The sequence below is a fragment of the Lepus europaeus genome, chromosome 5, assembly GCF_033115175.1.
Source record: "Lepus europaeus isolate LE1 chromosome 5, mLepTim1.pri, whole genome shotgun sequence".
NCBI lineage: Eukaryota > Metazoa > Chordata > Mammalia > Lagomorpha > Leporidae > Lepus > Lepus europaeus.
This window is the reverse complement of record NC_084831.1, coordinates 11871699-11899589: the sequence shown is the minus strand read 5'-3', so window position 1 is coordinate 11899589 and position 27891 is coordinate 11871699. Positions and strand designations below refer to the sequence as shown.

At 63.0% G+C, this 27891-nt stretch overlaps 1 protein-coding gene across 4 annotated transcripts in view; it reads right to left on the bottom strand.

Annotated features, from left to right (window-relative positions):
- Positions 1-27891, bottom strand: part of ARHGEF10L (Rho guanine nucleotide exchange factor 10 like) — a 130031-nt gene that overhangs the window by 64330 nt on the left and 37810 nt on the right. For all 4 annotated transcript variants that reach the window (XM_062190519.1, XM_062190518.1, XM_062190520.1 and 1 more), the window contains exons 3-7: positions 25725-25913; positions 25068-25101; positions 12615-12706; positions 11533-11616; positions 4551-4720 (exon numbers count right to left, since the gene is read on the bottom strand). In XM_062190519.1, the coding sequence (XP_062046503.1) occupies positions 4551-4720; positions 11533-11616; positions 12615-12706; positions 25068-25101; positions 25725-25913 (569 nt within the window). The remainder of the gene's footprint in view (positions 1-4550; positions 4721-11532; positions 11617-12614; positions 12707-25067; positions 25102-25724; positions 25914-27891) is intronic.

The following is a 27891-nucleotide window of genomic DNA, read 5'->3' as shown; positions in this document are numbered from 1 at the left end:
TATAGGATTGGCGTCCCTGGAGGCGGAGCTCAGGAATCTGCATATTAATGAGCCGTCCCAAAGGTGGAGCCCCCAGGGAACTCTGGGAGACAGCGGGGGTTTCCCTGGAGGGTGCGGAGAAGGCAGCAAGAGCACGGCTGTGGCACCGACACGGGACTCAGCTGGGTCCCCGTGCGTGTCCACCCTCCTGGGCCCCAGGGCAGCAGGAAAGGCCAAGGCGGCCGCACCTGCCAACGGCCCCCGGCCAGGACGTGGCGGGGACAGAGGGACAATACCTTACAATCGCACTTGTGCTTCAGCTCCTGCATGTCTCTCCCCCCAACTCTTAAAGCCAAGATGTCTCTCTTAGTCCTGGAGTATCTCTCCTTTAGCCTAGTCAGGTCTGGAGAAAGCTGGAGCCCCCAAGCGGCCAGGCAGAGGAGAGCAGGCGAGAGGAGCAGGCAGGGCGGGAAGAGACAAAACACAGACAACAGGAAAAAGGAGACTCAGGTCAAGTGGCCGACGGACGGCCGGGCGGGCGGGCCCCAAGCAGCAGTCTGGCTGGCTCCTGTGGCGAGGGTGCTCCAGTAGCCTCCAACCCAGCACGCCCGGCTGCTGGGGAGGGGGAGGAACAAGCCCAGCCCCCCAACCTGGGGGACAGGAGCAACGCTCTGAGGATAAGGACTGTGTCTTCTCCCCATCCCTGGGGTGCAGCACAGGGCCTGGAACACAGCAGGTCCTCAGCAAGTCTGAGAGGTGGGTGGATGGGTGGATGGGTGGATGGAAATAGGTGGATGGATGGACGGATGGATGGATGGACGGATGGATGGATGGATGGCAGGTGCCTGGATGGATGGATGGATGAGGGATGGAGATGGATGGATGGATATATGGAGAGATGGGTGGATGGGAGGATGGGTGGCAGGCGCCTGAATGGGCAGGACTGGGCGGGGCAAGGGGATAAACGGGCACAGAAAGCCGTGGTAGAGGGATGATGGTTGGACAGGCAACTGGATGGATAATAAACAGGTAAGTGGGCCAGTGTGCAGGCCCATGGCTGACTGGCAGGATAGAAAGGACAAGCAGACGAACAAATGATGCATTTGATGAGGTGACTACAGAGCTGGGTGGACGGACGAAGAGGCCAGATGGAGGGATAAAGGGGCGGTCGGATGGACAGACGCACGGATCGCTGGATGGACGGAGCCAGTGCTAGGCTGGCAAGCAGGGAACAGTCAGCTGTCCAGGGAAGAGCCCGGCTTTGCAGCATTGCTGGGACATCAGTGAACACGGACGTTAACGAGAAGCACACGACTGGTTCTCGAGTTCTCAACGCGCTAGCACGAGCCGGCTGTGGCACGCCAGGAAAGGACGGGTGGACGAACAGATGATGGGGGGCTGGGTGGTGGGCACACTGGTGCCTGAGGAATGGGAGAGTGACTGGCTTACGTCATCTGGGGAGATGGACGGCGGATGGGTGGATGGAGGGAGGGACGATGGAGGTGCAAACGCATGACGGTATCGGCAGCACTAACATGTAGAAGGACACACAGAGCCAGGCAAGCCTCCTCGGGACGCAGACACAGTGGATGGATCGAGCGCGTAAGCTGCGCGGGCGGCAAACCCGGGTCCCTGCTCGCTAGCTGCCGTCTGCTTACCTCTGCGCGGGCAGCTTCCTCGCCGGCAGAGCGGCCAAAGTCATAGCCGCTTCGTAGGGTTGTCGGGAAAATTAAATGGACACTACACGTAAAGTCCAGAGCCTGGTGAGCGCTCCAGAATTAAAGGCACCGTTATCCTCCTCTCGAGCGCTCAGTGCTTGCTGGACAGGTAACGGAGGGACGGACGGATGAGGCACTGTCGTCCGTACGCGACACTGAGCTGCAGCCCCACCACCCTCTGGCTGTGTGGCCGTAGCCACGTCACTTAACCTCTCTGAGCTGCGGTCACATGCGGGCCTTCCCATCAGAGACATGGGACCCTTGACGCCAACACTGGCCGCTCTCGGGTCTCAGGACGCTCAGCCCAGCTGCTGAAGCGCTCAGGACAGAGTCCTGGTGAGTAACCGCGACTCCTGACACTGGGGGCGGGGCCTCCGCCGAGCCTGACTCTCTAGAACCACCGCCTCCCTGGGCCTCAGGGTCTGAAAAACCAGGAGACGTCAGGGTCAGGGGTCAGTGGCTGAGCTGGCCGGATCAGAGCAGGGGCGTGAACAAGGCTGAGCCAGCTCCGGCACTTCTGTAATGAGCCCACGGCTTCTGCCCGGCCCCCGACCCGGCCGGATCTCAGTGACCTTGACTTTGAAGAGGTCACAGAGAGGAACCTCTTGGCACACTGGAAAGAAACCTCCCCCAGACCACAGGAAGCAGCCAGCAGGAGAGCTTGTGAGCCGAGCAGGACAACGCAGCCGCTTACGCTTGGGTCAGATGCCTCTAAGGAGGTCCCTCCACAGTCCCCTCGGCCACTTTCGTTGGCAAGAGTCCACCCACCTAGGCTGACCTCTCCAGACATCTGACCGAGGAGCTCCACTCACTCTCTTAAGCTGGGCAGGGTGCCAGGGCCAGAGCCAGACTCCAAGGACAGGACAAAACTGCCCCAGGCCCCACGGCACACACAATGTAGCCAGGCAGCGGTGGCCCCAAAACACGCAGCCGCTGTGATGCCAGCAGGCCTGGGAGCAGGTGCACCCTGGGCCTCCCAGATGGGGGAAGCCCCACAGGCAGGGCTCAGTGGGGTCCCCCTAGGCAGAAATGGGCACCAGAGGAGGGGCCCCTCTCTGGCCTCCTGTCTCCCTGCCAGCCCCCTGGCCAGGAAGCAGGCGGGCGCTGGCCCAGGGCCAAAGGAGATGTGCTCGTGGTTGGAGATTCCAAGAACTGTGCCGCGTGGCCTGTCGGCTAAGGAAGAGCCCAAGGCTGCCGGCGTGAAGGTGCAGGGGCGAGAGCCCACAGGCAGCCCCAGAGATCTGGGGGGGCGCAGCCTGCTCCTCAGCGCTCGGCAGCCCCGACAGCACTGGAGGCAGACAGCAGCCGCGAGGCAGCATTGCTGGGACCCCTGGGATCTCAACCCAGCCCCAGTGCAAGGCTGGGGACGGCCCCTTCAGCTCCCTCCCGGGCCCAGCAGGAAGGCGGAGGCCTGTGGAAGCGACCCTGGGACAGGGGAGGGGCAGCCTGCGGCCAGCAAGCAGAGTCTGGCCCAGGACTCGAGTCCACCTGGTCACAGCGGCCAGAGCAGGGCTGAGATGCGACCTTGGGGCTTGGGGCCTCTCCTCCCCTCTGGAGGGGGCGGCAGGCGCCCGCTGTTACTGGGCTTTCCCTGGGCCACTCCTCTGTCCTGGGCACCTCTGCCCCCTCCTCTGGCCTCGGAGCTCAGCCCCGACTCACCTCTCTGGACGCCGCCTCGGCTCAGTCGGGCAGGCACGTGGCCAGGCTGGCGTTCTCAAAGGCATTTCTGTCTTGGCTTTAGACAAACTGTTTCACATTCGGTATCTCCTGCTCCACCATAAAGGTTCACAGAGCTGGACCGGCTCTCCCTGTTCCCAGGCGACCCCGGCCACGGCCGAAGACACAGACTTGGCCCATGGCTGGCATCAGAGAGGCTTTGCTTTTCGGCAAGCGAGACGTACGGGCCGCTTTCCACCGCCCAGCCACAGAGGTGCCCCACCTCCACAACCGAGAAGCCCGGGGCTCAGAGCCCTGCACCTGGGGAGCCCGTCTCGGGTTGAGGGAAGACGTGTGGGTGTGGCCAGCACCCCTGTCCTGGAGGGGAGCCCTCCAACTCCTCAATGGGCCGTAGGCACCAGGAAAGACCTGGAAGGCCACGCCACCATCGCAGCCCAGCCTGGCCTCTGCTCCCACCCCGCCCTGCCTTCCTAGGACTGCCCAGGGGGCAGGGTCCTCCTGCGGTCTCCACTTTGTAGGAGGAGCCTGAGAGGGGCCTGAGGCTGCTAACACGGCCAGGCGGCCGCCTTCTGGGCGCTTCTACAGGGGACAATGTGCGAGGAGCAAGGCCGTCACAGGAAAGCAGGGGCCGGACAGTCTGTCCGCCTCGGGCTGCAGGGACTGGCAGGAACAGGCAGAGGAGCCCAGCGCCAAGCAAACGCCAGAACAGCCCCGCGCACGGCTGGGCCTCTGGCAGGCCCCAGGACGACGTCTTCCAGGCAGCCCCCAGGGCAGGGAGGGCCAGGCTGGGAGATGAAGTTGACCGGTTCAAGCGCCGACTCCAACCAGCTGGTTGGGGTACCTGGGGCACTGTGTTGAGAATGATTCTGAAGTCCAATCTGGGCCGTGAACATCACGATCCCTTGACTGGGGCTGCCACAGGCCTGGGGCGGGGGAGCACCTGTGCCAGCTACAAACCACGCCCCTCCCAGGTCCAGGGCTCTCTCTGCACAGTCAAACAACAAGGCCTGTAGGTGAGCTCCTTTCTCGGATGGCTGGGCGGCCAGTCCCTCTCTCACCACACCCTGCTGGGAACCGATGACGGCCAGACCCGAGCGGCAGGCCCGGCTCTCAGCACTCCACACGCCTCCCCCCCACCCCACCCCCACCGTGGGGTCTCAGCGCCCAGCTCCTCACCTTGGGCTGGAAGGACACGCGGTGCTTGGTGGGCTCTGCCTCCGGCCTGGCCTCCTCCCCGGAGCCCTCGCTGTAGCTCTCAAACTCACTGGAGCTCCAGCCTAGGTCCTCGGCCTCCCGGGGCACTCCGTCCCGGTGCACGTCTTCGTAGAGCAGGCCCCTGTCCACCCCTGCAGGCCAAGGGACAAGGCAGGTGAGCCGGAGCCCCGGGCCCAACTCAGGCCCAACTTCCGAGCCCAGGCGGGAGGGGCGGGGCTGGCGAGGGGGGCCCTGGCCCTGGGCCCTGAGCCCCGGCTCCCTTCCCCAGATGTGAACAGAGGCGACGCCCAGGCCTCTGCCCCTCAGGGTGCAGGAAGAAACCCAAGAAACGTGTCAGGCCCACAGCGGCTCAATAGTTCCTTCAGGGGCCGGCGCTGTGGCATCGCGGGTCCACTCCAGACTAAGCCTGGCCTGAGGCACCGGCATCCCATTTGGGCAACAGTTCGAGTCCCGGCTGTTCCACTTCCGATCCAGCTCTCTGCTATGGCCTGGGAAAGCAGTAGAAGATGGCCCAAGCGCTTGGGCCCCTGCACCAGTGTGGGAGACTTGGAAGAAGCTCCTGGCTCCTGGCTTCAGATCAGTGCAGCTCCGGCCGTTGTGGCCATCTGGGGAGTGAACCAGCGGATAGAAAATCCTTCTCTCTGTCTGTAACTCTGCCTCTCAAATAAATAAATCAATCTTTTAAAAATAGTAGTAATGATTCTCCTTAGCACCAGCCTTGCTGTCCTGCGGCCTCAGGGCTCAGCCTGGGCCCTCTCAGAAATTTGTAGAGCAAAGACGGCCTGGGTCAGGCCTGACTCGGGCCGCGGACGGCGCCCCCGGTGGGTGGGGGGTGACAATGGAGCTGGGGCAGGGTTGAGATGGCACAGAAGGGGCTCCATGCGGGCCCAGCGCGGTCCACTAGGGGGCGCGCCTGACCCGGAGTCCAGGAGCCGGCCCTTTCCTGCCAGAGCCCCCTAGGAAGTGCCTTGGACTGAGAGCCTGGGGACAAGGAGCCGGGGTCCTCTGGCCTGGACGGGCGGGGCCTGACAGGAGCAGGGTACTCAGGCCCTGAGCAACATGGCTGCGACCTGCCTGCTGGCCTGTGGGGATCCCACAGGAGGCCCAAAAACAGAGCCACAGATCACTGCTTACCTGACCAGCAAAGGAGGTGAACTGTGGAAACTCCACAGAGAAGCCTCGAGTCAGAAACCACCACTGCCCACAGAGTGAAAGCAAGAAAAATGGAGTCACTCAGGTCGAGCCAGAGCCTGATGACATCACTCAGGTCGCGCCAGAGTCTGATGACATCACTCATGCTGAGCCAGAGTCTGATGACGTCACTCAGGTCAAGCCAGAGCCTGATGACGTCACTCATGTCAAGCCAGAGTCTGATGACATCACTCAGGTCGAGCCAGAGTCTGATGACATCACTCAGGTCAAGCCAGAGTCTGATGACGTCACTCATGTCGAGCCAGAGCCTGATGACATCACTCATGTCAAGCCAGAGTCTGATGACGTCACTCATGTCAAGCCAGAGTCTGATGACATCACTCATGTCAAGCCAGAGTCTGATGACATCACTCATGCTGAGCCAGAGCCTGATGACATCACTCAGGTCGAGCCAGAGTCTGATGACATCACTCATGCTGAGCCAGAGTCTGATGACGTCACTCGTGCTGAGCCAAAGTCTGATGACGTCACTCATGTCGAGCCAGAGCCTGATGACATCACTCAGGTCAAGTCAGAGTCTGATGACATCACTCATGTCGAGCCAGTCTGATGACATCACTCATGCTGAGCCAGAGTCTGATGACATCACTCATGCTGAGCCAGAGTCTGATGACGTCACTCATGTCGAGCCAGTCTGATGACATCACTCATGCTGAGCCAGAGTCTGATGACGTCACTCATGCTGAGCCAGAGTCTGATGACGTCACTCATGTCGAGCCAGTCTGATGACATCACTCATGCTGAGCCAGAGCCTGATGACGTCACTCAGGTCAAGCCAGAGTCTGATGACGTCACTCAGGTCAAGCTCAGCGCTTGCCAGAAAGATGCTCCTCATCAGACTGGACAGACACCCCGGGCAGTCCGATGACGTGTGTGCTATGGACGATAACCTCGAGTTACCTTCCTATCGCACCCCAAGAATGAGTGGGAGACGCCCTGGCCTAGGCACTGGACTGGCGGCACCCAGGAAACTCCGAGAGCATGACTGATGGGTGACACGCGGGCCCCCATGGAGACGCCCCCCAGCGTGGCCAGGATAAAAGGAGTCTTTCCCACCGCTCTCCATCCTCTCGGGGATCATGGCCCGGTGCGTGTGAACCTCTGGATCTGCACACATCTGGAGCTGAAGAGGCAGCCCGTCACTCTGCACGGAGCAGGTAGCGGCACAAGCCGACCACGGATCAAGGGCCCCGTGCGCGTGAACCTCTGGGTCTCCTCGCACTTGGAGCTGAAGCGCCAGCTCGCTAGCCCCTTGCTATGCGACACAAGGTGACTACGGAATCAAACTCCAGCAGAGGGGCCGCCATGCTGCCTGGCCTGGACATTTCATCAGCCTGCTGCCAGAGCTGACTGCAGAGCCGGCCCAGGCCTCTCGGCAGGGGACCTCTCCAACTCCTTGCCTTGCTGTCCGCCTGGGAACTCCGAGCCCACCGCCCAGAGTGGCAGCCACCCCATGACTCCTGCCTGTAAGTGACTGCTCCGAGCCCACCGCCCAGAGTAGCAGCCACCCCATGACTCCTGCCTGTAAGTGACTGCTCCGAGCCCACCGCCCAGAGTGGCAGCCCCCCCATGACTCCTGCCTGTGACTGATCCAAGCCCACCGCCCAGAGTGGCAGCCCCCCCACGACTCCTGCCTGTAAGTGACTGCTCCGAGCCCACCGCCCAGAGTGGCAGCCCCCCCACGACTCCTGCCTGTGACTGCTCCGAGCCCACCGCCCAGAGTGGCAGCCCCCCCACGACTCCTGCCTGTAAGTGACTGATCCGAGCCCACTGCCCAGAGTGGCAGCCCCCCCACGACTCCTGCCTGTAAGTGACTGCTCCGAGCCCACTGCCCAGAGTGGCAGCCCCCCCACGACTCCTGCCTGTGACTGATCCGAGCCCACTGCCCAGAGTGGCAGCCCCCCCACGACTCCTGCCTGTGACTGCTCCGAGCCCACCGCCCAGAGTGGCAGCCCCCCCACGACTCCTGCCTGTAAGTGACTGCTCCGAGCCCACCGCCCAGAGTGGCAGCCCCCCCACGACTCCTGCCTGTGACTGATCCGAGCCCACTGCCCAGAGTGGCAGCCCCCCCACGACTCCTGCCTGTAAGTGACTGATCCGAGCCCACTGCCCAGAGTGGCAGCCCCCCCACGACTCCTGCCTGTAAGTGACTGCTCCGAGCCCACCGCCCAGAGTGGCAGCCCCCCCACGACTCCTGCCTGTGACTGATCCGAGCCCACTGCCCAGAGTGGCAGCCCCCCCACGACTCCTGCCTGTGACTGATCCGAGCCCACTGCCCAGAGTGGCAGCCCCCCCACGACTCCTGCCTGTAAGTGACTGATCCGAGCCCACTGCCCAGAGTGGCAGCCCCCCCACGACTCCTGCCTGTAAGTGACTGATCCGAGCCCACCGCCCAGAGTGGCAGCCCCCCCACGACTCCTGCCTGTAAGTGACTGCTCCGAGCCCACCGCCCAGAGTGGCAGCCCCCCCACGACTCCTGCCTGTGACTGATCCGAGCCCACTGCCCAGAGTGGCAGCCCCCCCACGACTCCTGCCTGTAAGTGACTGATCCGAGCCCACTGCCCAGAGTGGCAGCCCCCCCCCACGACTCCCTGCCTGTAAGTGACTGATCCGAGCCCACTGCCCAGAGTGGCAGCCCCCCCACGACTCCTGCCTGTGACTGATCCGAGCCCACTGCCCAGAGTGGCAGCCCCCCCACGACTCCTGCCTGTAAGTGACTGATCCGAGCCCACCGCCCAGAGTGGCAGCCCCCCCACGACTCCTGCCTGTAAGTGACTGATCCGAGCCCACCGCCCAGAGTGGCAGCCCCCCCACGACTCCTGCCTGTAAGTGACTGATCCGAGCCCACTGCCCAGAGTGGCAGCCACCCCACGACTCCTGCCTGTGACTGATCCGAGATCCGTCTCTGCCGGGACGTCGAGCTCCGGACCTTAAACACTGACTCTGCGTGGCGGCGCTACGAACCCTGAGCACGCAGCCTCTGTAAGTCACGTCAGCCATGCCAGGACTGTGCTTCAACCCTGAGACTGAACACAACGGTAGACCCCTTGCTGTCCACAGACGACTGCCCTCCAAGCTACTTTAACACTGTGGGCTGTGGGCTGTGGATTAATGAATAAGCTCAAGTAGTATTACTGATATTGATATTAATTAGCGTTAAGAGTTCGTTCCAGTAATTCTTTAGTATTGCCGTTAATGGAACAGTGTTATAACCTGGAGTTACGTTGTTAAGTGCTAGCAGTTGAGGGTTATATGAGTTAAGTATACGGTTAGTGCTAAGCACATCGATACCGAGGGGTGTGTCAACGGTGATACTGGTCAGGGTAGTGACCTTAGGGAGCACATTGGTGAGTAGTGAGATACAAGCCCTGGTGCGGGAGCAATGAAGTCTCTCACCGGGAAGGCAGTCTGTGTCCCCGTGTTCCTCTCTTCCCGTGCTCTGACACGTCGCCCTTAAGCCCTGTCCAGCTGCGTGACAGTAGGCGCTGGCGACATGGCCCAAAGCCCCAAAGCCTGTCCTGGGGTGGGCGGGAACAGAGAGCCCAGCCCCAGCTCTGTCACCTGGAGGTCGGGCGTGAGCCCGCGGGGTCAGACAGCACACAGGAAGCTGGGCATGGGCAAGGGGTGAGAGAGGAGGGGCCCGGAGACCTCCCCCTGAGGCTGCTAACCACCAGCTGACAGCCGAGCCAACAACACACGGACAGGAGACCCCGGGCAAGCCTCCAACAGGGGCAGCTGCCCGCCAGGCCTGACGGCCCCCGGGAGGGCTTGGGCACCGTCGGCCCCTGCTGCACCCCACGGGAAAGCTGGGGCGGGGGTTGGGGGGGTGGCTACTGGAGAACATGCAGGGGGCTCAGCAGGAGACTCAGGTTCCAGGACCAGGAAGGGCCATGAGGTTATTTTTAAGCAAAAATAATAGAGCCCGCTGTCCCCAGAGATGGGGCGGTTGGCGCACAGGCTATGACCATAGAAGGCCACACTGCTGTGCTTTGGCCGCGGGGGATGCCCCGTGAGCAGCAACCACAGAGCTTTCACGGGCACCCGAAAGGAGCCACGGAGCACCTGGGAGCTCTGTGCTTCCGTGGGGTGAACCACGGCTGCCCGCCTGCCTCTTCGTCACGCGCGACATCTCCCAGCAGCCCTGGGGCATGCAGGGTGCAAGGTAGCACCCCTCCTATTGGATGAGAAATGGGGCCTAGAGCAGCGACAGGGCTGGTGATGGGCGGACAGTGAGCGGGGCTGGAGCCCGTCAGGCCCCGACCGTCACGCCGCCCCAGGGGCCACCCTGGAGCTTCCTTAGAAATGCCCCCACAGCGGGAGACAGGTCACAAGATCCCCGGACCAAGTGTGAACCCCTGGGCCTCCAGGGAGCTCAAAGGGGCGCCCTGCTTCTGCTGCCGGGGGCTTCGCTGACGCCCAAGATCACCACCCCTTCCCAGGCGTTCGCTGCCGCCCGCTCGGTAGCCCACGTGGAATCCGCACCACTCCCTGAGGGCGGAGCCGTGACCAGTCCCATTTTACAGATGGCCCAACTGAGGCCCTGGGAGTGAAGGGGCTCTCTGCGCAGCCCTCCACAAAGGCCTATGCGCTCAGGACGATGTTTTAATTCGATACGAAGGAGCCAAGGCCCAGCGGCAGAGGCAGGATGTGAACCCAGGCCTGTGAGGCCGCCGGCACCTGCACCTCACACCACCTCCTCTCCGCACTCCCGCTTAGCCTGTCAGGCCTGGGCCGGCCGGTGCTGGGCCCTCGGCACTGACAGCGCTGCCTAGAGCGGCCCTGTGACTCTGGCGCCCTGAGCCCAGCTCTTCGCAGCCTGGTCTCACCTAAGCCTCCATAGCCCAGCAAGCAGGGGTCAAGGGCCTAGGGACCGTGGTCACGAATTTGCACCCCAGGCCACCTGCTCCTAACCACCTCAAGGCAGGGCTGCAGACGGGCCACGTCCTCCCAGGCCCTGAGGACACCACGTCGTGTTTCCCACGGGACAGGAGCCCCTGAAGACAGGAGGGCAGCGCGGCAGAAAAGACAGAGCTGTGGCTGCGCGACCTGGGCGGGGGCGTCACCTCTCGGTGGCAACGGGAGCCCTGCCCTGCCCTGCCAACCTCGCCAGGTCGGAGGATGCGCAGCAGGAGCCAAGCTGCTTCACCTGCCGAGAAGGCCCCCCAGAGCCCCTGGGGTGGGGGACAGAGAACGGGAGTCACAGGGAGCAGGTGCCAGCCCAGTGCTGCCAACCCATCAAACACCGCAGGAGTCGCTGGCCTCGGAGGTCGGCACACAGGGCTCTCCGGCTGCCCTGACCCACTGTCCCTGCTCCCTCCCATCGGGCGGCTGCAGCAGGACGCTCCCCCACCAACCGCTTTCTGACCCGGGGGTCCTGGGGACTGTAGGGGCTTTCTGCTTTTTCCTTCAGCCTAACAACCCAGACTTCTGCCCCATTTCCACGAGACAGGAAGCAAGGCGGGGAGGGATGAAATGATCCATGGATCCCACTCACAGCTGGAAGTCGCCCAGCCAGGCCCCCAAAGCCAGCCCAGCCTGGCCACGCCCCCGGCAGCCCCAGGCTCCTCGGCCTGGATGACCACAGTGGTTTTCAAATGCCAGACGGAAAGGCACTGGGCTGGGAGGGAGGGGAGGAACCGGAAGCAGAAGCTGGTTCCCAGTCCCTGCCCGCCGCCCCCCCCCCCGGCCCCCGTCCCCACCGCAGAGAAGCAGGGCTGGGAAGAGGCCATACCGGGCTGATGGGCATCTGGGCTCTCGCAGGGGACGTCGTCGTAGATCACATCTTCTTCCAGGGCGGGGAATGTGAACCGCTCGACTGCGAGTGGAGAGAGAGAGAGCGCTCGTGGGCTGTGGCGGCCCAGCGGGGACTGCAGCAGCTGGCGGCTGGCCGCGTCCTGGCCGCTCGGCCGCCCCGGCTCTCAGGGGATGCTGGTTCCCAGCGTCTCCCCGCCCCCAGCCTCTCCAGGCGCCTGCCAGTGACCGCAGACCCCCGCCCGCCCGCCCGCCTGCCCATCTGGCTGCCACAGCAGCTGTCCGGGCACCTGCAGGGAACACACGCAGTCCCGCACCTGCACCCTGGCCCCGGGCACCCTCAGTCACCCAGGCCTGGCTGGGTAGAGCCGGGATTTGGGAAAGCAGCCCCCACCCCTCCCCCACCCCCATGGGAGCCTGTCCTCGGGCAGGAAGAAGACAGGAGCACAACCCCTACTGAGGCTTCCCTGGGAACCTGCCACAGCCTCAAACTCCTGCCCCACAGATGCTGCCAGGGGCCCTCAGCCTCCCTCCCCTGGGGGCCCAGGACAGCCCTCCCCAGCCTGCGGTCCACCCAGCAAAGGGACCCAAAGCCAACAGGGACCGTGTCACTGGCCCTCCATGGCCCCTGGGCGTGGACCCCAGCAGCGGCCAGGTCACAGCCTCCCCTGGTCCAGTTGAGCCCCTAACACCCCCATGCCCAGACAGAGCCCCTGCTGCTTACCCAGGTGCACAGCCCACCCTCTGCCCGGGACCTCTCTCCCCAACCTGCTGCCTCTCTCAGCGCTCAGGGCTGCCCCCGGCCCTGCCCCTGCCTGCCTCTGTGTGGTTGTGTGCCCAGAGGGACCTGGTCAGGGCCACCAGCGTAGCCCCCCACCCCCAGCCCTGCTCTGTCCCCAGGCGAGGAGCACGAGGCTGGCTACCTATGTGATCTCTTCCCAGATCCCAGCTCCCCCGGGAGCAGCCACCCTCCCACAGAGGGTGCTCGCCGGCTGGGAGGACACTCTGAGATACCCTGGCCCTCCCCAGGTGGGCACACCGGCCGGTGCAGGGGGGACTTACTGCGACGGGAGCTCTTCCGCTTCCAGCTGGAGCGCCGGGCCCCTGGGAGAGCCGCGTCCACGGCCTCCCCATTGCTCAACGCAGCCGGCACCCTGCGGGCCGAGAGACGGCGCCATGAGCCATAGGGAAAGGCGTGGCAGGACCCTTGAAGCCTCGGGCAGCCCCTCACCACATGGGCAGGGCAAGGGCCAGGCGGCAGCAGGTAGAAGGCCTATGGCCGGGCTGGCGCTGGACAACACCTGTCCCATTAGGCCCGGCCTAGTATGATGAGACCACGAACATCAAACACGTTCACCGTGACAGGCACCCTGCACCCTGCACCCTGCACCAGCGGCCCGGCCTCCAGCGGCGCGGACTCGAGGGAAAGCTGCCCCTCTCCTCTCCCACGTGCACAGGACGAGTGGGCTGAGGGCCCCTGCTTCCCGCAAAGCTTCAAAAGCCCGCACACGGTGAGAGAGGGCCCCTCCCCCCCGCAAACACACCACATGTCCTTGGGGAGGGCCTGGGACACATCCAAGAAACCTGGCCACCACCGCCTGACGCCACAGACCCCTGATGCGACGTCCCCACCAGGGCACTGCACCCCTGTGCTGCTTCCGCCCAAAACCTGTGACGGTGCAGAGCGCTGCCCAGGGCTCCCCAATGCCCCCTCAAAGCCACGGAAGCCACGGAAGGACCAAGAAACAGGCGTGGGCCAGAGGCGAGAAGCAGAGAGCTGCCGCGGCCGCCACGGCCACCGCCCCATGGCACTGCTGAGCTCTCGAGAGACGCTACCACGGCGAAGACACCTGCTCTCATCTGTCATCGTCGGGCATTTCATCCTGTGCAGCCACTGGCCTCGGCCTCCGCCACTGTGGGGGAAGCTGGTCTTGGGAGCCGGCAGCACCGCCCTGGGGCAAGGCAGACGCTCATTCCGGCCTCAGGGTGAGGCTTCCCACTGATGGGTGGTGAAGGCCAAGGGGAACCCCCAGGCCTCTCCAACTGCTGCTTCCTTGAGCCAACACCTCCCCAACCGGGAGGCATGGCGACGGCGCTGAGCGCCCGGAAACACGCAGACACGGCCAAACGCTCCGGCCGTGCGTCACAAAGCCTCCCAGGGTCCGGCCTGACACCCGCTCCCGAGTCCAGCTTGCCGCTAATGAGCACCCTGGGAGGCAGCGGTGACGGCTCAAGTCCCTGGGTCCCCGCCAGCCACGCGGGAGACCTGATGGAGCTCCTGGCTCCCAGCTTTGGCCTGGTCCAGCGCCCAGCGGTAACAGGTATTTGCAGAGTGAACCAGCAGATGAGAGATTTCTCTCTTTCTCTCTTAGCTTCTCAGATAGATGAAATAAACAATCTAAATATTTGCCTCACAGACTCCTGTATCAAGGTCGCCTATTTTGCCTGTTAAGCCACTGGGGTATTTTTTTTTTTTTTCTGATAAAGAAGGTTGCTCCTTATTTATTAGTTTGAAAGTCAGAGTTATACATTTATAGAGAGATCTTCCATCCACTCATTCACTCCCTAAAGGCCACAATGTCCAGGGCTGGGCCAGACCAAAGCCAGGAACCAGGAGCTTCATCCAGGTCTCCCATGTGGCCCAGGGGCCCAAGCACTCGGACCGTCTTCCACTGCTTTCCCAGGCTACTGCATAGATCTCAAAAATAAAGCATTCCACATAGATTCCACATAGAGCCACAGACCCAAGTTCAAGGCTCTGACTGCCTGCGTCTCCCCCAGCCCCAGTGTTGCTGTCCCGATTCCCAGGGTGGCATCAGGAGGCAGGATTTTCTGGAAGTGATTGGGTCATGAGGGTGGGGCCCTCACGAATGGGGTTAGCGCCCTCCTAAACACAGCCCAGAGATCTCCCTCAGCCCTGCCACTGCACGAGGGCACAGCGAGAGGACAGATGGCCACCTAGGGACCCTCACTGGACCACCGAGTCTGCCGGCGGCGCCCTTACCCGGGACGTCCCAGCCTAAGGCACCACGAATCCCACAGTCCACGGCAGCCCAAGTGACCCCGTCCGAGAGAAGCCGCCCCAGCCGGCTCCAAGGCTGCAGTGCAGCGCGACCCAGAGAGCACCCAGAAGGCCCTGCGTGAGCTCCGGAGACAACATCGAGGCAGGGCTGGGCATTACCGGGCGAGGCCAGGCAGGTTTAGGAGGGAGCGAAACCCTGCAGGAGCGTCCGAAAGCGGGGCGGGTGGGGGGCCTACGCTCTGAGCCTCTAAGTGCAGATCCCCAGGGCACAGCGAGCAGCCAGTCCAGCTTCCGGTCTTGGCCTCCCGGGCTGGACAGCGAGCCCTGCACAGCACACCGAAGGCACCCTCTCGCCCACCCCTACGGCCCAAGTCACCAGGCAGCAAGAGGCGGGGCTGCAGTCTGAACCGAGATCTGCCCCTGCCCCTGTCTGCACAGCCTTGCTCGCCAGGCCAGCCCTGCTGCCCCCAGACTGGAGCAGGCATCGCCCAGGAGGACTGCGAGGGAAAGGAGGGAAATTGGGGCAGGAGCCCGTCAGCACACGCCCACCTTTAGGTAGGAGTGCAAGGAGCGAATCTGCTGGGGGTGCCTCTCCCCGCTCCCTGCAGCCCCTGCGCCCACCTGCTCCCAGCTAAAGCCACACAGGGCCCTGCCCAGCTGGGAAGGCTAACTCCCTCCTTCTGGGTCCTCCTCCAAGGCTCCAGATAATGAAAGAGCCATAAAACCCACTAAGAGGCCAATTATCTCAGCCTTATCTGAGCAGCCACTGCCTCAGGGAGATAACACCCAGGCCTGCAAGGTGAGGCCACCACCGCCCCGCCCTCTGGGGGGGGGACTCAATGGGGACAGGGACAGGACAAGGAGGACCAGGACAGGACGAGGAACCCGAGCACAGGGAGGCAGGCAAGTAGGCAGGGGACGGACAAGAGGACCGCTCCGACGCCTCCAACCAGTGCTCGCCGTGGGCCAGACACCGGGAGGCCGCCTGGTCTGTGTCCAGAGCTCCCGCTGCCCCCATGCACCACCTGCCCTCTCTCCAGGGGGAGAGCAGAGAGGACGCCTCGTGACAGCAGGGACCTGCTCCATCCTGGCAGCCCCGGCACACGGTCGGCGCTCAGCGATGGCGAAGGCCGTCCAGCCCACTACAAAGACCAGCAGCTCCTCCGAGGACAGCAGCGCCCCAGCCTGCACCCCGGTCTCTCAGGGGGCCTCCGTGGGCCACACACCCCACAGGGCCCCTTCCCAGAGGTTATGCAGTGTGGGTGGTCAGCAAGAAGACCCCCCAAACCAGTCTGACCTAAGTAAGGACTCCTGGCCGGCTGGGTCTACACAGCGCACTTCAGGCCAAGGCACAGAATGTGTGAAACAAAGTATCCCCCACAGGGGTAGGGAGGGGGACCAGCACCTGCCTCCGCCAGCATCCTGATGCTGAGGGGCAGGCTTCACCCTGGGCAGGGCAGCAGCACCCCCACCAGCCCAGGCCCCAAGCCAGGCGACACGAAACGCCGAGCTCGGGCCAGGCCTGCCGCCGGTTTCTTTTCAGCCCTGGCTGCTTTCTGGTACAACGTAAGGGCCTTAAAAATGCCCTGGTCTGAAGATTTGCAGCCAGCAGCTCCACCCCAGGGCCCCTCCTAGAAACTCCGCCCCCGGGTCTGGGGAGGGGCCCAAGCCGGACGGTTTTAGAGCTCCCAGAGGCTCCAACGTTCCAATGCGCAGCCACAGAACCGGGCTCATGGGCTTGAGGGGAGAAAAGACCCTTCAGAGCCCCTCGGCTGTGTGTGGGGATGAGCCGCTTAGTTCAAAGCCAGGGGAATTATCACTTCCACTTCCTGCTGTGAGGACTAAATGAGAAAACCCAGGGAAAGCACGTGGCACTGCTGTGTCTCGGTTTCCGCATCTGTTGAATGGGCACGATAACTCCCTCTTAGGGTTCTGGCTGGCAAGGCAGCAATCCCCACCTGTGCCCCTTTCCTTTGCCACCTCTCCCCCAGGTACAGGGTTCCTCGATGGCCGGCACCCTGACACCGACCCCACTGTCCCCCCAGGGAAGCCACGGCACAGGTGGATGGCAGGCACAATGCCCCTCCCTGACAGATCGGGGGCCCTGGGCTCAGCGGCCAGACTGCGAGGGGCTCTGTACTCCAGCAGTAAGTGACCGGGAGCAGAGAGCAATCCCCTTGGGGGAAAACGCTCACTAAATGCTATTAGATTAAAAAAAACTAAGTTAGCTACCACGCAGCAGCCTGGGCACTAAAACCACAGCTCCGTTAAAAACGTGGGAACGCAGGGCCGGTGCTGTGGCGCAGTGGGTAAAGCCGCCGCCTGCAGTGCCAGCATCCCATGTGGGCGCCAGTTCGAGTAGCGGCTGCTCCACTTCCAGTCCAGCTCTCTGCTGTGGCCTGGGAAAGCAGTGGAGGATGGTCTAAGTGCTTGGGCCCCAGCACCTGCATGGGAGACCTGGAGGAAGCTCCTGGATCCTGGCTTCAGTCTGGTTCAGCCCTGGTGGTTGCAACCACCTGGGGAAGGAACCAGCAGATGGTAGATCCTCTCTCTCTCTCTCTCTCTCTCTCTCGCTCTCGCTCTCTCTCTCTGCCTCTCCTTCTCTTTCTGTGTAACTCTGACTTTCAAACAAATAAATAAATCTTAAAAAACAAACATGTCTACTTGTATGTTTGCATAGCAAAGAGGCAAGACTGAGACACACAGTGGTGTCTTTTTCTGCATTTCCTGACTTTATTTATTTGAACTTTTTTTTTTTTTTTGACAGGCAGAGTGGACAGTGAGAGAGAGACAGAGAGAAAGGTCTTCCTTTTCCGTTGGTTCATCCTCCAATGGCCGCTGCGGCCAGCGTATCGGGCTGATCCGAAGCCAGGAGCCAGGTGCTTATCCTGGTCTCCCATGCAGGTGCAGGGCCCAAGCACTTGGGCCATCCTCCACTGCCTTCCCGGGCCATAGCAGAGAGCTGGCCTGGAAGAGGGGCAACCGGGATAGAATCCGGCGCCCCAACCGGGACTAGAACCCGGGGTGCCGGCGCCGCAAGGCAGAGGATTAGCCTGTTAAGCCACGGCGCCGGCCTGACTTTATTTATTTGAAAGACAGAGTTACAGAGAGAGGTAGAGACAGAGAGAGAGGTCTTCCATCCTCTGGTTCACTCCCCAGATGGCTGCAATGGCCGGAGCTGCGCCGATCAGAAACCAGGAGCCAGGAGATTCTTCCAGGTCTTCCACCCGGGTGCAGGGGCCCAAGGACTTGGGCCATCTTCTACTGCTATACCAGGCCGTAGCAGAGAGCTGGATCAGAAGTGGCGCAGCCAGGATTAGAACCAGCGCCCATATGGGATGCCGGTGCTTCAGGCCAGGGCTTTAACCCGCTGAGCCACAGCGCCGGCCCCTGCACTTCCTGATTTTTTTTTAACATGTATGACTTACACAGAAAGGCAGGCAGGAGGGAAGAAGGCAGGAGGGTACCCTAGTCCCTGGTGCCCTGCAGTCTGCCCTGCTCTGGGGACAGCGACACCAGCAGCTCACTGACCAGGCATCTGATCCTCCATATCACATTTCAGCCACCCGGGGGCTCTGTCGGCCAGGCCTCATCACCCGCTTTACAGAGAGGACCCCCAGGGTTAGGCCCGGGTCACTGGCTGCTGTGTAGCGGGCTCTGACCCACATCTATGTGGGAGCGGGCAGGGCTGGAGGAGTGGGAACACAGGGCGTGGAACCGAGCGGTTAACCCTGGCTCTGTCCCCATGCTCTCTGCGCGTGTCTGTGCCCGTGTGGAGGAGGTGAGGACGGTGCCTGCCACAGGAGAGGGTCCCGGGCACCGGTGAGACAAGGGACATCAAGCCCTCGGGACAGGGCCTGGCATGGAGTAAGCGCCCAGAGCACGCGGGCCAGACGCACAAAATACAACGCGGCCTGGGCAGAACGCCAGCCCCGTGAGAAAGACGCGCTGGCTGGAGGGAGGGAGGACAGGGACGAGGGGCAGGGGAGCTCAGGCAGGCAGTGGGCACTGCCTGGACACTCGGGGGGCACAGGATAAGGAGCCGCACCTCATGTTGGGAGCCCTCGGACAAGCGAGTCCACCCGGCAGGACCCACAGAAGGGGCCCCACGCTCACGTCCTCTAGCCAGGGCTGCTGCTGTGGACAAGTCACCAAACCCGGCGCCCAAAACACGGACTTCTCATCGTCTCAGCGGTGTCGGGGTCAAAGCCCAAAGCGAGGACCTGCGTTGCGGCACGGCGGGTTAAGCCCTGGCCCGAGATGTCCCATATGGGTGCCGGGAGACTCAAACGCTCCAGAGACGTGAACCAGCAGGTTTGACAAGCCTGGGCTCCCAAGCAAACCCAGAGGAGGTCTGCAACCTTCCAGAAAACCTGGAGAATCCCCCCCAGGAGCTGGGGGGGGGGCCACGGACTCGCTGACCCACCCCCGCCCCCCACGAGCCCCCCACTCCCCACACCCAGCAGACAGAAGCCACAAGGCCAGGGTCAGGCAGCAGGCAGAACACCCAGTGCCCGGGTTAAACCCTGCTTCACTCAGCCTGGCCTCCTCTCTGCCTGAGCCCCCCCGCTCCTGCTGTGTCCCAGGAGATGGGGTTCTGATGGTGCCAGGCCCAGGTGAGCGCCTCCAGCCAGCGGGCAGCACAGTCGTGCTGTCCAGGCCCTAGGAAGAGAGGACAGGAACCTCCAGGGAACCAATTAGAGACCCCAAGGCTGGCGCCAGGAGCCAAAACCCTGCCCTACTAGGAAACACTGACCCAGGGCCCCTGGGGACAGAGGCAAAACCAGGCAAGGACAAGCAAACGGCGGCAGAGGGGGCGGGGTCCATGGCGCTGGGGCACTCAGGTGAGGGGTGTGGGCCTGCGGCCAGGAACAACCTGGGACACCAGGGACTCATGGTGTTCAGGGTTCCTGGCTCCCGCGGGACGCCAGGGGCTGCTCCCAGCCAGGGGCTGTGAAGACCACAGGGAAGGCAAACCCCGTGGTGGCTTTGGGCGAAGCCGGACCTCATCCTGCGACCCTGGGAGACGTCAGTCAATCCTCTGAGCCCCCAGCGGCTCCTCTGCGACATCCCCATCCCCTGGGGCTCCTTGTGGTTCCCGCACCAAAGTGACGGACATGACGCACTTCGCCGCGTGCGGGTCTGCTGGCGGCCCTGACACCGTCAACAGCACTGGGGTCAGGTGATCACTCCGCCACTGCGAGCCCCGCCCCCAACCCGCCAAACTCCATTCGGGACTCACCCGGAGCCTGGCTCCACGCTAGGCAGCTGCAAGCAACAACCCCCCCCCCCAAACAGGAAGTGACCTGGGGGGGGAGACGCCCCCCCGACTCTTCACACTCACAAACCTTCCTGTGGTGGGGAGAGCTGCCTTTGTTCCAATTTCAAGGGGCTTTGCCCAGAATCACATACCTGGCAATGCAGAGGCTCCCCAGGTGTGTGGGGGGGGGGTCTGGAACATTCCGCAGCCTGCCTGGAAGCCACTATCCCAAGAGCACAGGGACCCTCCCTTAGCAGGCACAATCCCGACCCCAATCAGCACAGGCACCATGGATGGCACATACGGAGCTAGCCACACCCACCCTCCCTCCGGGAACCAAAGGACGGGTTCCGGGAGGCAGGTGGCACTGCCACTGGCCTCCAAGTCCAAGGGCCTGGGTTCTAGTCCCTGCTCTGAATGCACTGAGCCACCCCCTACTTCCTGAAGCCCCCATCTCCCCATCTATGTAACGGGCAACGACAGTGTCTACTTCCTAGAGACATGGACAGTAAGTGGCCCTGGGCATTTAGCCCTGTGCCCAGGAAACAGTGACACCACCGTCAGTGTCACGGTTACTGCTGGATGCTGTTATCTGCCCACAGGTGTGACCTTCACCCGTTAGTGGAGCTCCCAGCTCCCCTTGGGACTGCTGAAGAGAACTGCCCCAGCACACACCCAGAGACACCTGCGGTTCTGTTCACCCCCACAGCCACCTGGCTGCCTCCCCTCGGGCACCCAGCCAAGCACCGGAAGACGGGGAGGTCCACGCAGGCTCCAGGCCAGAGCGCCTTCAGCAGGTGCAGCTGCCTGCCAAGGTCGCCGCCAGCCAAGCAGCGTCAGTCACCCTCAGAACCACCTGCCGGGCCGGCCATGTCCCACAGCCAGTAGCAGGGGCTGGATGCCACCAGGCTGCCTCCCAGGCTGCAGAGCCCCCCACAACAGCCACAGCGACTGCCCTGGAGCAGCTAGCACGTGCCGGCCAGACAGACGCTCACTGAGCCTTGCAAGGCCTGCTGCCCTACTGTGCGATCAAGCCAGCGAGGCCGAGGCCAGGAAACAGCTCTGCGTGGCTCTGAGCCCCCAGGTCCCGGAAGCCCCTGGCTCCCCCAGGACTCACTCCCTGAGCTTCTGGGCCCCGGAAGCCCCTCACTCACCCAGGACTCACTCCCTGAGCCCCCAGGCCCTGGAAGCCCCTGGCTCCCCCAGGTCTCACTCCCTCACACCTGCCTGGGTGACCCCACGGCTGTGAAGCTTGGATTAGGACCCAGCCCTGCCTCCCTCCCGGCCCCGCCCCCTTTGTCCCCAGCAGAGGATCCAGTGGCCTGAAGGGAGTGAGGTCACTCTTGAGCCGAAAGCTTGGCCAACCCGGGCGGCTACTCTCACTGCCGTCAGCGGACCAGGCGGGCGGGCGGGGGGCAGAGCCGGCCCCACCTGCAAACCTCCCCGTAGGGCCGTGCAGCAAACGCAGGCTCCAGACCTTTGCCGTTTGCGTTGGCAAAGCAGTGTCTGCTGAGTGCTCCTCTCTTTGGAAATTTTTTTTTAATTAAAAGAAAAAGAAATTTCCTTTGGATAACGAGGAGGGGAGAGGGGTCTGAGACTCCGGAGCAGAACATCACCGCCAGGGAACCGGCTGGAGCTCCAGGCACAGAGAGCCGGGGGGGCTGGAGTGGCGTGGACAGCGCTGGACGGGACCTGCCCGGCCTGGGGCCAGTCCTGCCCACCACACCCCTCGCGCCAAATGAAGAGGCCTCCCGGGCTCCCCCTCCCGGTCAGCGCTCTGCAGGGGGCACCTGTCCCAGGAACCCTGTCGGGTAAGCGACAGTAAAAGCCCCATTGCCCGGTTGAGGGCACTGGAAAGTGATGCTTACTCACTACCGCCACTGGCGGGGGCCCGGCCCCCCAAGGAATCCAGGCCCAGCCCGGCACCCGGGGCTCTGGGCACAAACAGGTTCCCCCCACCCCCCACCGAGCTGGACAGGAGGAGGGGCAGGTGCTTCCCCAAGCAGCCTCTCCTACTGCTCACCTCGCTTCCAGCTGGTGTTATTCTTCCCTCCTAACGGACAGGGAAACTGAGGCACAGAGAGGTCCCTGGCCCCATGGCACACAGCTAGTGAGGGGCTGGGTGGGGATTTGCATCTTGGAGCTCGCGCCCCGCGGCCTGCAGGAGACGGTGCTCACGGGAGCCGGGGGACTAACTTCAGGCAGCGGCGGGCCCAGGGGCGGGCAGAGGGTTAAGGCGGAGGCAGCGCCGTCCCTGCCTGGAAAGCCCAGCCCACTCTGAACGATCCTAGCGGTCCCATCTCGATGACGAAAACACACCCAGCACACTCACCTCGGTGTGGCGCCAGCCCGACACGGGATCTGGCTGCAGGCTCATCAGGGAGAACCCAGGAGCCAGGTCCTCAGGACAAAGCTGGTGGCTCGGCCATGGGGCATGAAGAGAGAGGGCCGCGGGGAGGGGCCCTACTGGCGGCACTCCTGACCCCTCGCTCAGGGGAGCTGGGGTCTCCAGGGTGCACCTGCTCACTCCCTATCCAGCGCCTCTACCCAGGGGCTTCTTCCACATGGACATCCCCCCCTCCCACCTCTCCAGCATCCCCTCGGCTGAATTGCTGCTCGTGGGCCAGCCAGGACCTGCCCCAGAAGAACCTGGCTGTGGGGCGGGCGCCTAAGCCACTCTTGGGACCCTCGCATCCCATACTGGGAAGCCTGGTTCACGTCCCAGCTCCACTCCTCATCGCGGCTGCCTATGTGCACCCTGCGAGGCAGCAGGCGATGGCTCAAGGACTCTGGTCCCTGCAGACCACGTGGGAGACCCAGGTGGGCTTCCTGGCTGCTGGCTTCAGCCTGGCCCAGCCCTGGCTCTTGTAGGAATCTGGGAGTGCACCAACAGATGGAAGATCTCTATCTCTTTCTCTCTGTGTCTTCCAAATAAATAAACTAAAAACAGAAAAATAAAAGTACCTCTTAACAAAACAAAAAGAATTCCTCGACACCTCCCATCCCTGTCCCAGAGGCCTGGGGCTGCAGGGGCCACTGTGCCGTGCGCAGCTTCCTTCTGGCCACGCTGGGGGCTGGGAGATCAGAGCCTCCGCAGCTCCCCCCCCCAGGCCAGGTGCAGGAGACCCGCCTGTCCGCAGTCACTCCAGGTCCCTAAGCGGGGGAGGCTGGCCCCTAACCGTGACTGCCCGGGTCCACGCAGCCACACAGCGGAAGAGCTGGGCCTGCCGTCTGCGTCTCTGAGGCCTCCTGCCCCGTGCCACCTGCCTGAGTCAGCCACCAGCTCCTCTCACCCCGGGAAGACCCAGGGAGGCTCAGCCAGCCCTGCCCCCACCAGCACGGCCAGGACTGAAACCCACAGCCCCCTCGGCCCTGGCCATTAACTCCGCGTCTGGAGTTAGGTTCCAAGCGCCCAGGTCCTTGCCGGACACCACAGAGGAAGGGTGATAAGAAGCAATGGCCTTGCCGCGGGAATGCCTGGTTCAAGTCCAGGCTCTGCCGCTTCCAACCCTGCTTCCTGCGAACGCACACCCAGGGAGGCAGCAGGTGAGGCTCAAGTCCCTGGGCCCCTGCCGCCCACACACGAGACCCAGGAGGAGTTCGAGGACCGGCCCTGGCTACTGTGGGCATCTGGGAAGAGGACAGTGGATGGAAAACCTCTCTGTCTCTGTCTGTCTTTCACGTAAAAGTAGAATAGAATAAATAAAAAGTTCTCCTCGTTAAGGAAAATAAAAACTGCCTTGACCTGGTGTCTACCTGGAGGCTTTGCCTCTTCCCCAGTGGCCCATTTTCCAGATGAGGAAGTCAAGGTGTGGAGGGAACCTGTCGTATACAAGGCCTCACAGAGAGTGCGAAGGCTGCAGTTACAACACAAGCAGCTAGGGCCGGCGCTGTGGCGCAGCAGGTGAAGCCGCCTACCATGTCCGCATCCCATATGGGCGCCAGTTCGAGTCCTGCCTGCTCCACTTCCGATCCAGCTCTCTGCTAGGGCCTGGGAAAGCAGTGGAGGATGGCCCAAGTCCTTGGGCCCCTACACCCACGTGAGAGACCCAGAGGAAGCTCCTGGCTCCTGGCTTCAGACTGGCCCAGCTCCAGCCGTTGGTGGCCCTTTGGGGAGTGAATGAGCAGACAGAAGATCTCTCTCTCTCTCTCTTTCTGCCTTTCAAATAAGTAAATAAAATCGAAACACACACGCACACATTTCACACACATACATCTCACATACACACATGTACACACACATCTCACATGCATACACACCTCACACACATCTCACATTCTCACACACACACATACACACACATGCACACACACATCTCACATACATACACACAATCACACATACACAATCTCTCACACACACATACACACGCACACATGCACACACACCTCACATACACAATCTCACACACACACATACACATGCACACATGCACACACACCTCACATACACAATCTCACACACACATACACACACACATACACACGCACACACGCACACACACCTCACATACACAATCTCACACACACATACACACGCACACATGCACACACACATCTCACATACACAATCTCACACACACATACACACACATGCACACACACATCTCACATACATACACACAATCTCACACACACATACACACACATCTCACATACATACACACAATCTCACACACACACATACACACGCACACATGCACACACACAATCTCACACACGCACACATGCACACACACATCTCACATACATACACACAATCTCACACACACACATCTCACATACATACACACAATCTCACACACACACAATCTCACACACACACATGCACACGCACACATGCACACACACACAGCCGCCCCAGCACCCAGGCCCTCCACCTGCAGGCTCCCCTGCCTCTGACAAGCTCCTAGGGACAGCAGTCACGGGTGTGACAGTGGCCCCGGCAAAGACAACCCAGACGCCATCAGCCCGCAAGGGCAGCCCAGCCGAGGCCCCTCCCACAGGCACACGCGGACACCTGTGGGGTCTGTGTGACACGGGCGGGGCTGGGGGTCCCCTCTGCTGGCAGAAGGCAAGCCAGAAGTGCGGGTCTCAGCACTGACCTCTCCTCTGGCCCGAGGGTCTTCACGAAACGCTCCGTCCTTAGCTCAGAACCTGGCCGGGGACCTCCAGGCCCCGGCACTCCCCCTGCCCCCACCCCCGGCCCCGGCGGAGAGCGAGGTCCACTTACTCTGTCTGGGGCGGTCCAGCGGCTGGGTCCAGGTCTGTAGGAGAAGCACAGAGGAAGAGCCTGTCAGGCGGGAGGCGGCCGGGGGAATCCCCTGCCCCGCCTCCCCAGGGCCCCGCCTCCCTGCCCCCAGCTCCAGATTAAGCTCTGGTACCTGTCCTGCCTGCATGGCCCGCACCCACCCCCATGGCGCAGGTCCCAACTCCAACCAGAACCAGGGCCACGCCTGCTGTGGGGGAGGGGCCTGCAGGAAGTTCCGGCTGGTCCAGTCCCCAGGTCTCCCCAGGTGACAGCAGGGAAGAGCCCAAGAACTGCCAGCCTCCCGGGGCCCTGCTCCCCTGCAGCAGCCTGGAGGGGGCCCTGGGGGAGGGGCCCTGGAGGAGGAGGCCCTAGGGGAGGCTCTGGGAGGAGCCGGGGGCGGGATGTCCAGGAGACACAGCTCTGGGCGGCCACTGTCCCCCAGGCACAGCCAGGGCCAGTCACTTCCATTTACAACCTGCCAGAGGTCATGGGGTTCTGGGGTCCCCATTCCCCAAGGGAAGCCATGGAACGCCACTGTCTTTCCCTTCCTGTTTTCTGGGACAGCGGGAGCCACCAGGCATCCCTGGAAGCCGGTGCTCTCTCTGCGGCCACAGAACCAGGGTCCCTGAAACACCATACCAGGGATGGGGGCGGAGTCAAAGTGGATCAGCGGGGGGTCAGCGTCCTCCTTGGGAGGAAGGCTGGTGTCGCCGCCCAGGCCCGTGCTGGGGTCCTCTTCATCTTCACTGTCGTCAAACTCAAAGGCTTCTCCTGGGTCGTCGTCCGCCTCAGGGGAGGGGCCCGGGGCTCCGGGAAGCAGCTGATCTCCTGCAAGAGCCGAGGAGTGAGCCAGGCTACAGGGTCCGAGGGTGCGCCAAGGGCAGGACCGCGGGGTGGGAAGCGGGTGAGCGCTGTGCGTCTGAGGGCGGGCACCGCAGCAGGTCTCAAGGCTGATCCTAACTGGCGGCAGGCTCAGGCCAGGGGCTGACTGCACCCTTAGGGTGTGCAGGGGGAGGCGTGCGGCTGGCCTGGTGACGCAAGGGGTTCTGCCTCTGCTTGCTATGCCGTGGGAGGAGTCAGCCGGGCTACAGGTGTGGGATCTGGGAGGAGTGGGATCTGGGAAGCGTCAGCCGGGCTACAGGGATCCCACACCAGAGCGCAGGTTCCCGTCTCCGCTGCTCCGCTTCGGACCCGGCTCCCTGCTGGTGCACCTGGGAGAGCAGCGGAGGACGACCCACGTGCTGGGGCCCCTGCACCCACCTGGGGGATCCAGATGGTGGCTGTGGTCTGGCCCCGGCCGGGCTGTTGCAGCCATTTGGGACGAGAACAGCAGACAGAATCAATCTCTCTCTCTCCTCTGTCTCTCTCTCTCTCTCTTCTCTGCCACTCTGTCTTTCAAATAAATAAATAAATCTCTAAAGAAAAACAGGCGTGGGGGCCAGGGCTCTAAGCAGGGGGCAGCAGAGGAGCTCCTGTGGGAGATCCCACGTCCTGTTTCCCGGTTTTATAAGCGAGAGGGCTTCTTGAAGATCTGCTTGCTCGTTATTTATTTGAAAGGCAGCGCATCAGAGAGGGAGAGGGAGGGAGAAGGAGATCTTCCACCTGCTGGTTCCCTTCCCAAATGCCCACAACAGCCAAGCTGGGCCAGGACGAAGCCAGGAGCCGGGAACTCCATCCGGGCCTCCCACATGGGTGACAGGGGCCCAAGCACTTGAGCCACCATCTGTTGCTTTCCCAGGCACATTACCAGGGAGCTGGATCAGAGCAGAGCAGCCCGGAATGAACCGGTCCTCAGACACGGGACGCCGGCATTGCATGCTGCGGCTCAACCTGTGCCACGCGCCGGCCCCAGAGTTTTCTGAACGCATCTGCGCAGGTGCGCGTGGGCACACCCTTCACGTGTGTTTGTGCGTTTGGTGTCTGTGCAAACGGGCACAGGCAGGCGTGGCCTGCACACCGCACATCAGCTGACCCGTGCCTCGAGACGAAACGGCGGCCCTGGAAGGCAGAGGGCTCCCGGGTGCTGGCGCACCCACTGCTGGCAGAGGCAGGGGCTCTGCGGCTCGGCCTCCTCCCCTGCTGGCCAGGGTCCATCCCAGGACAGGGGCCCCCTTCCTGGCCTGTCCGTGTCCTCCTGGCCCCTCCTCCTCCCTCCCCGCTGACCCCACCCAGGGAGACTTGCTAAGTAAAGCAGGCCCTGGCCCCACTGCCGCCCTCGCCCCAGCGGCCTTGCTCACCACGCTGTGACCAGCACTGTGCACTCCCACCCCCCCGCCCTCCCCACGGCTCCCGAGCAGCCCACGGCCCGCCCGTCGGCCCCACACACTCAGGTCCTGGCCGGGCTGGGGATGGGAGCCCTGCAGCTTTTCTAAAGTAGCGAAGGAGCGAGCTCGCAGCTCCACTCCGTCCTGAAGGGCCTGACGAGCCTTCTCCTTTGGAGCCGCCCCGACGAGTGAGGGCTCCCCCGTCGGCCAGGGAGACCTCGCTCCCAGAACCACCAGAGTCCCCTCGGTGCCCGTCCGCCCGACGGCAAAGGGCGTGCAGAGCCGACCACCCCCACCGGCTGCCCCGCCCACTCCCCTCCAGGCGCGCAGCTCAGAGCCTGCACTCCGGGCCCATCTAGCCCGGCGGCGCCCCTTGCTGGCCGTGTGGCTCAGGGCAGGTCACCCCACCTGGCTGCACCTCGGTTCCCTCCTCTCCTGGAGAACAAAGACCACGCTGTCCCCACAAGGCTGATGGGACCATCGGCTGGGACGCGGGCAAGGGCTGCTCGGCCTGGGCGCCCCAGGCACTCGGGGCCCTTGTC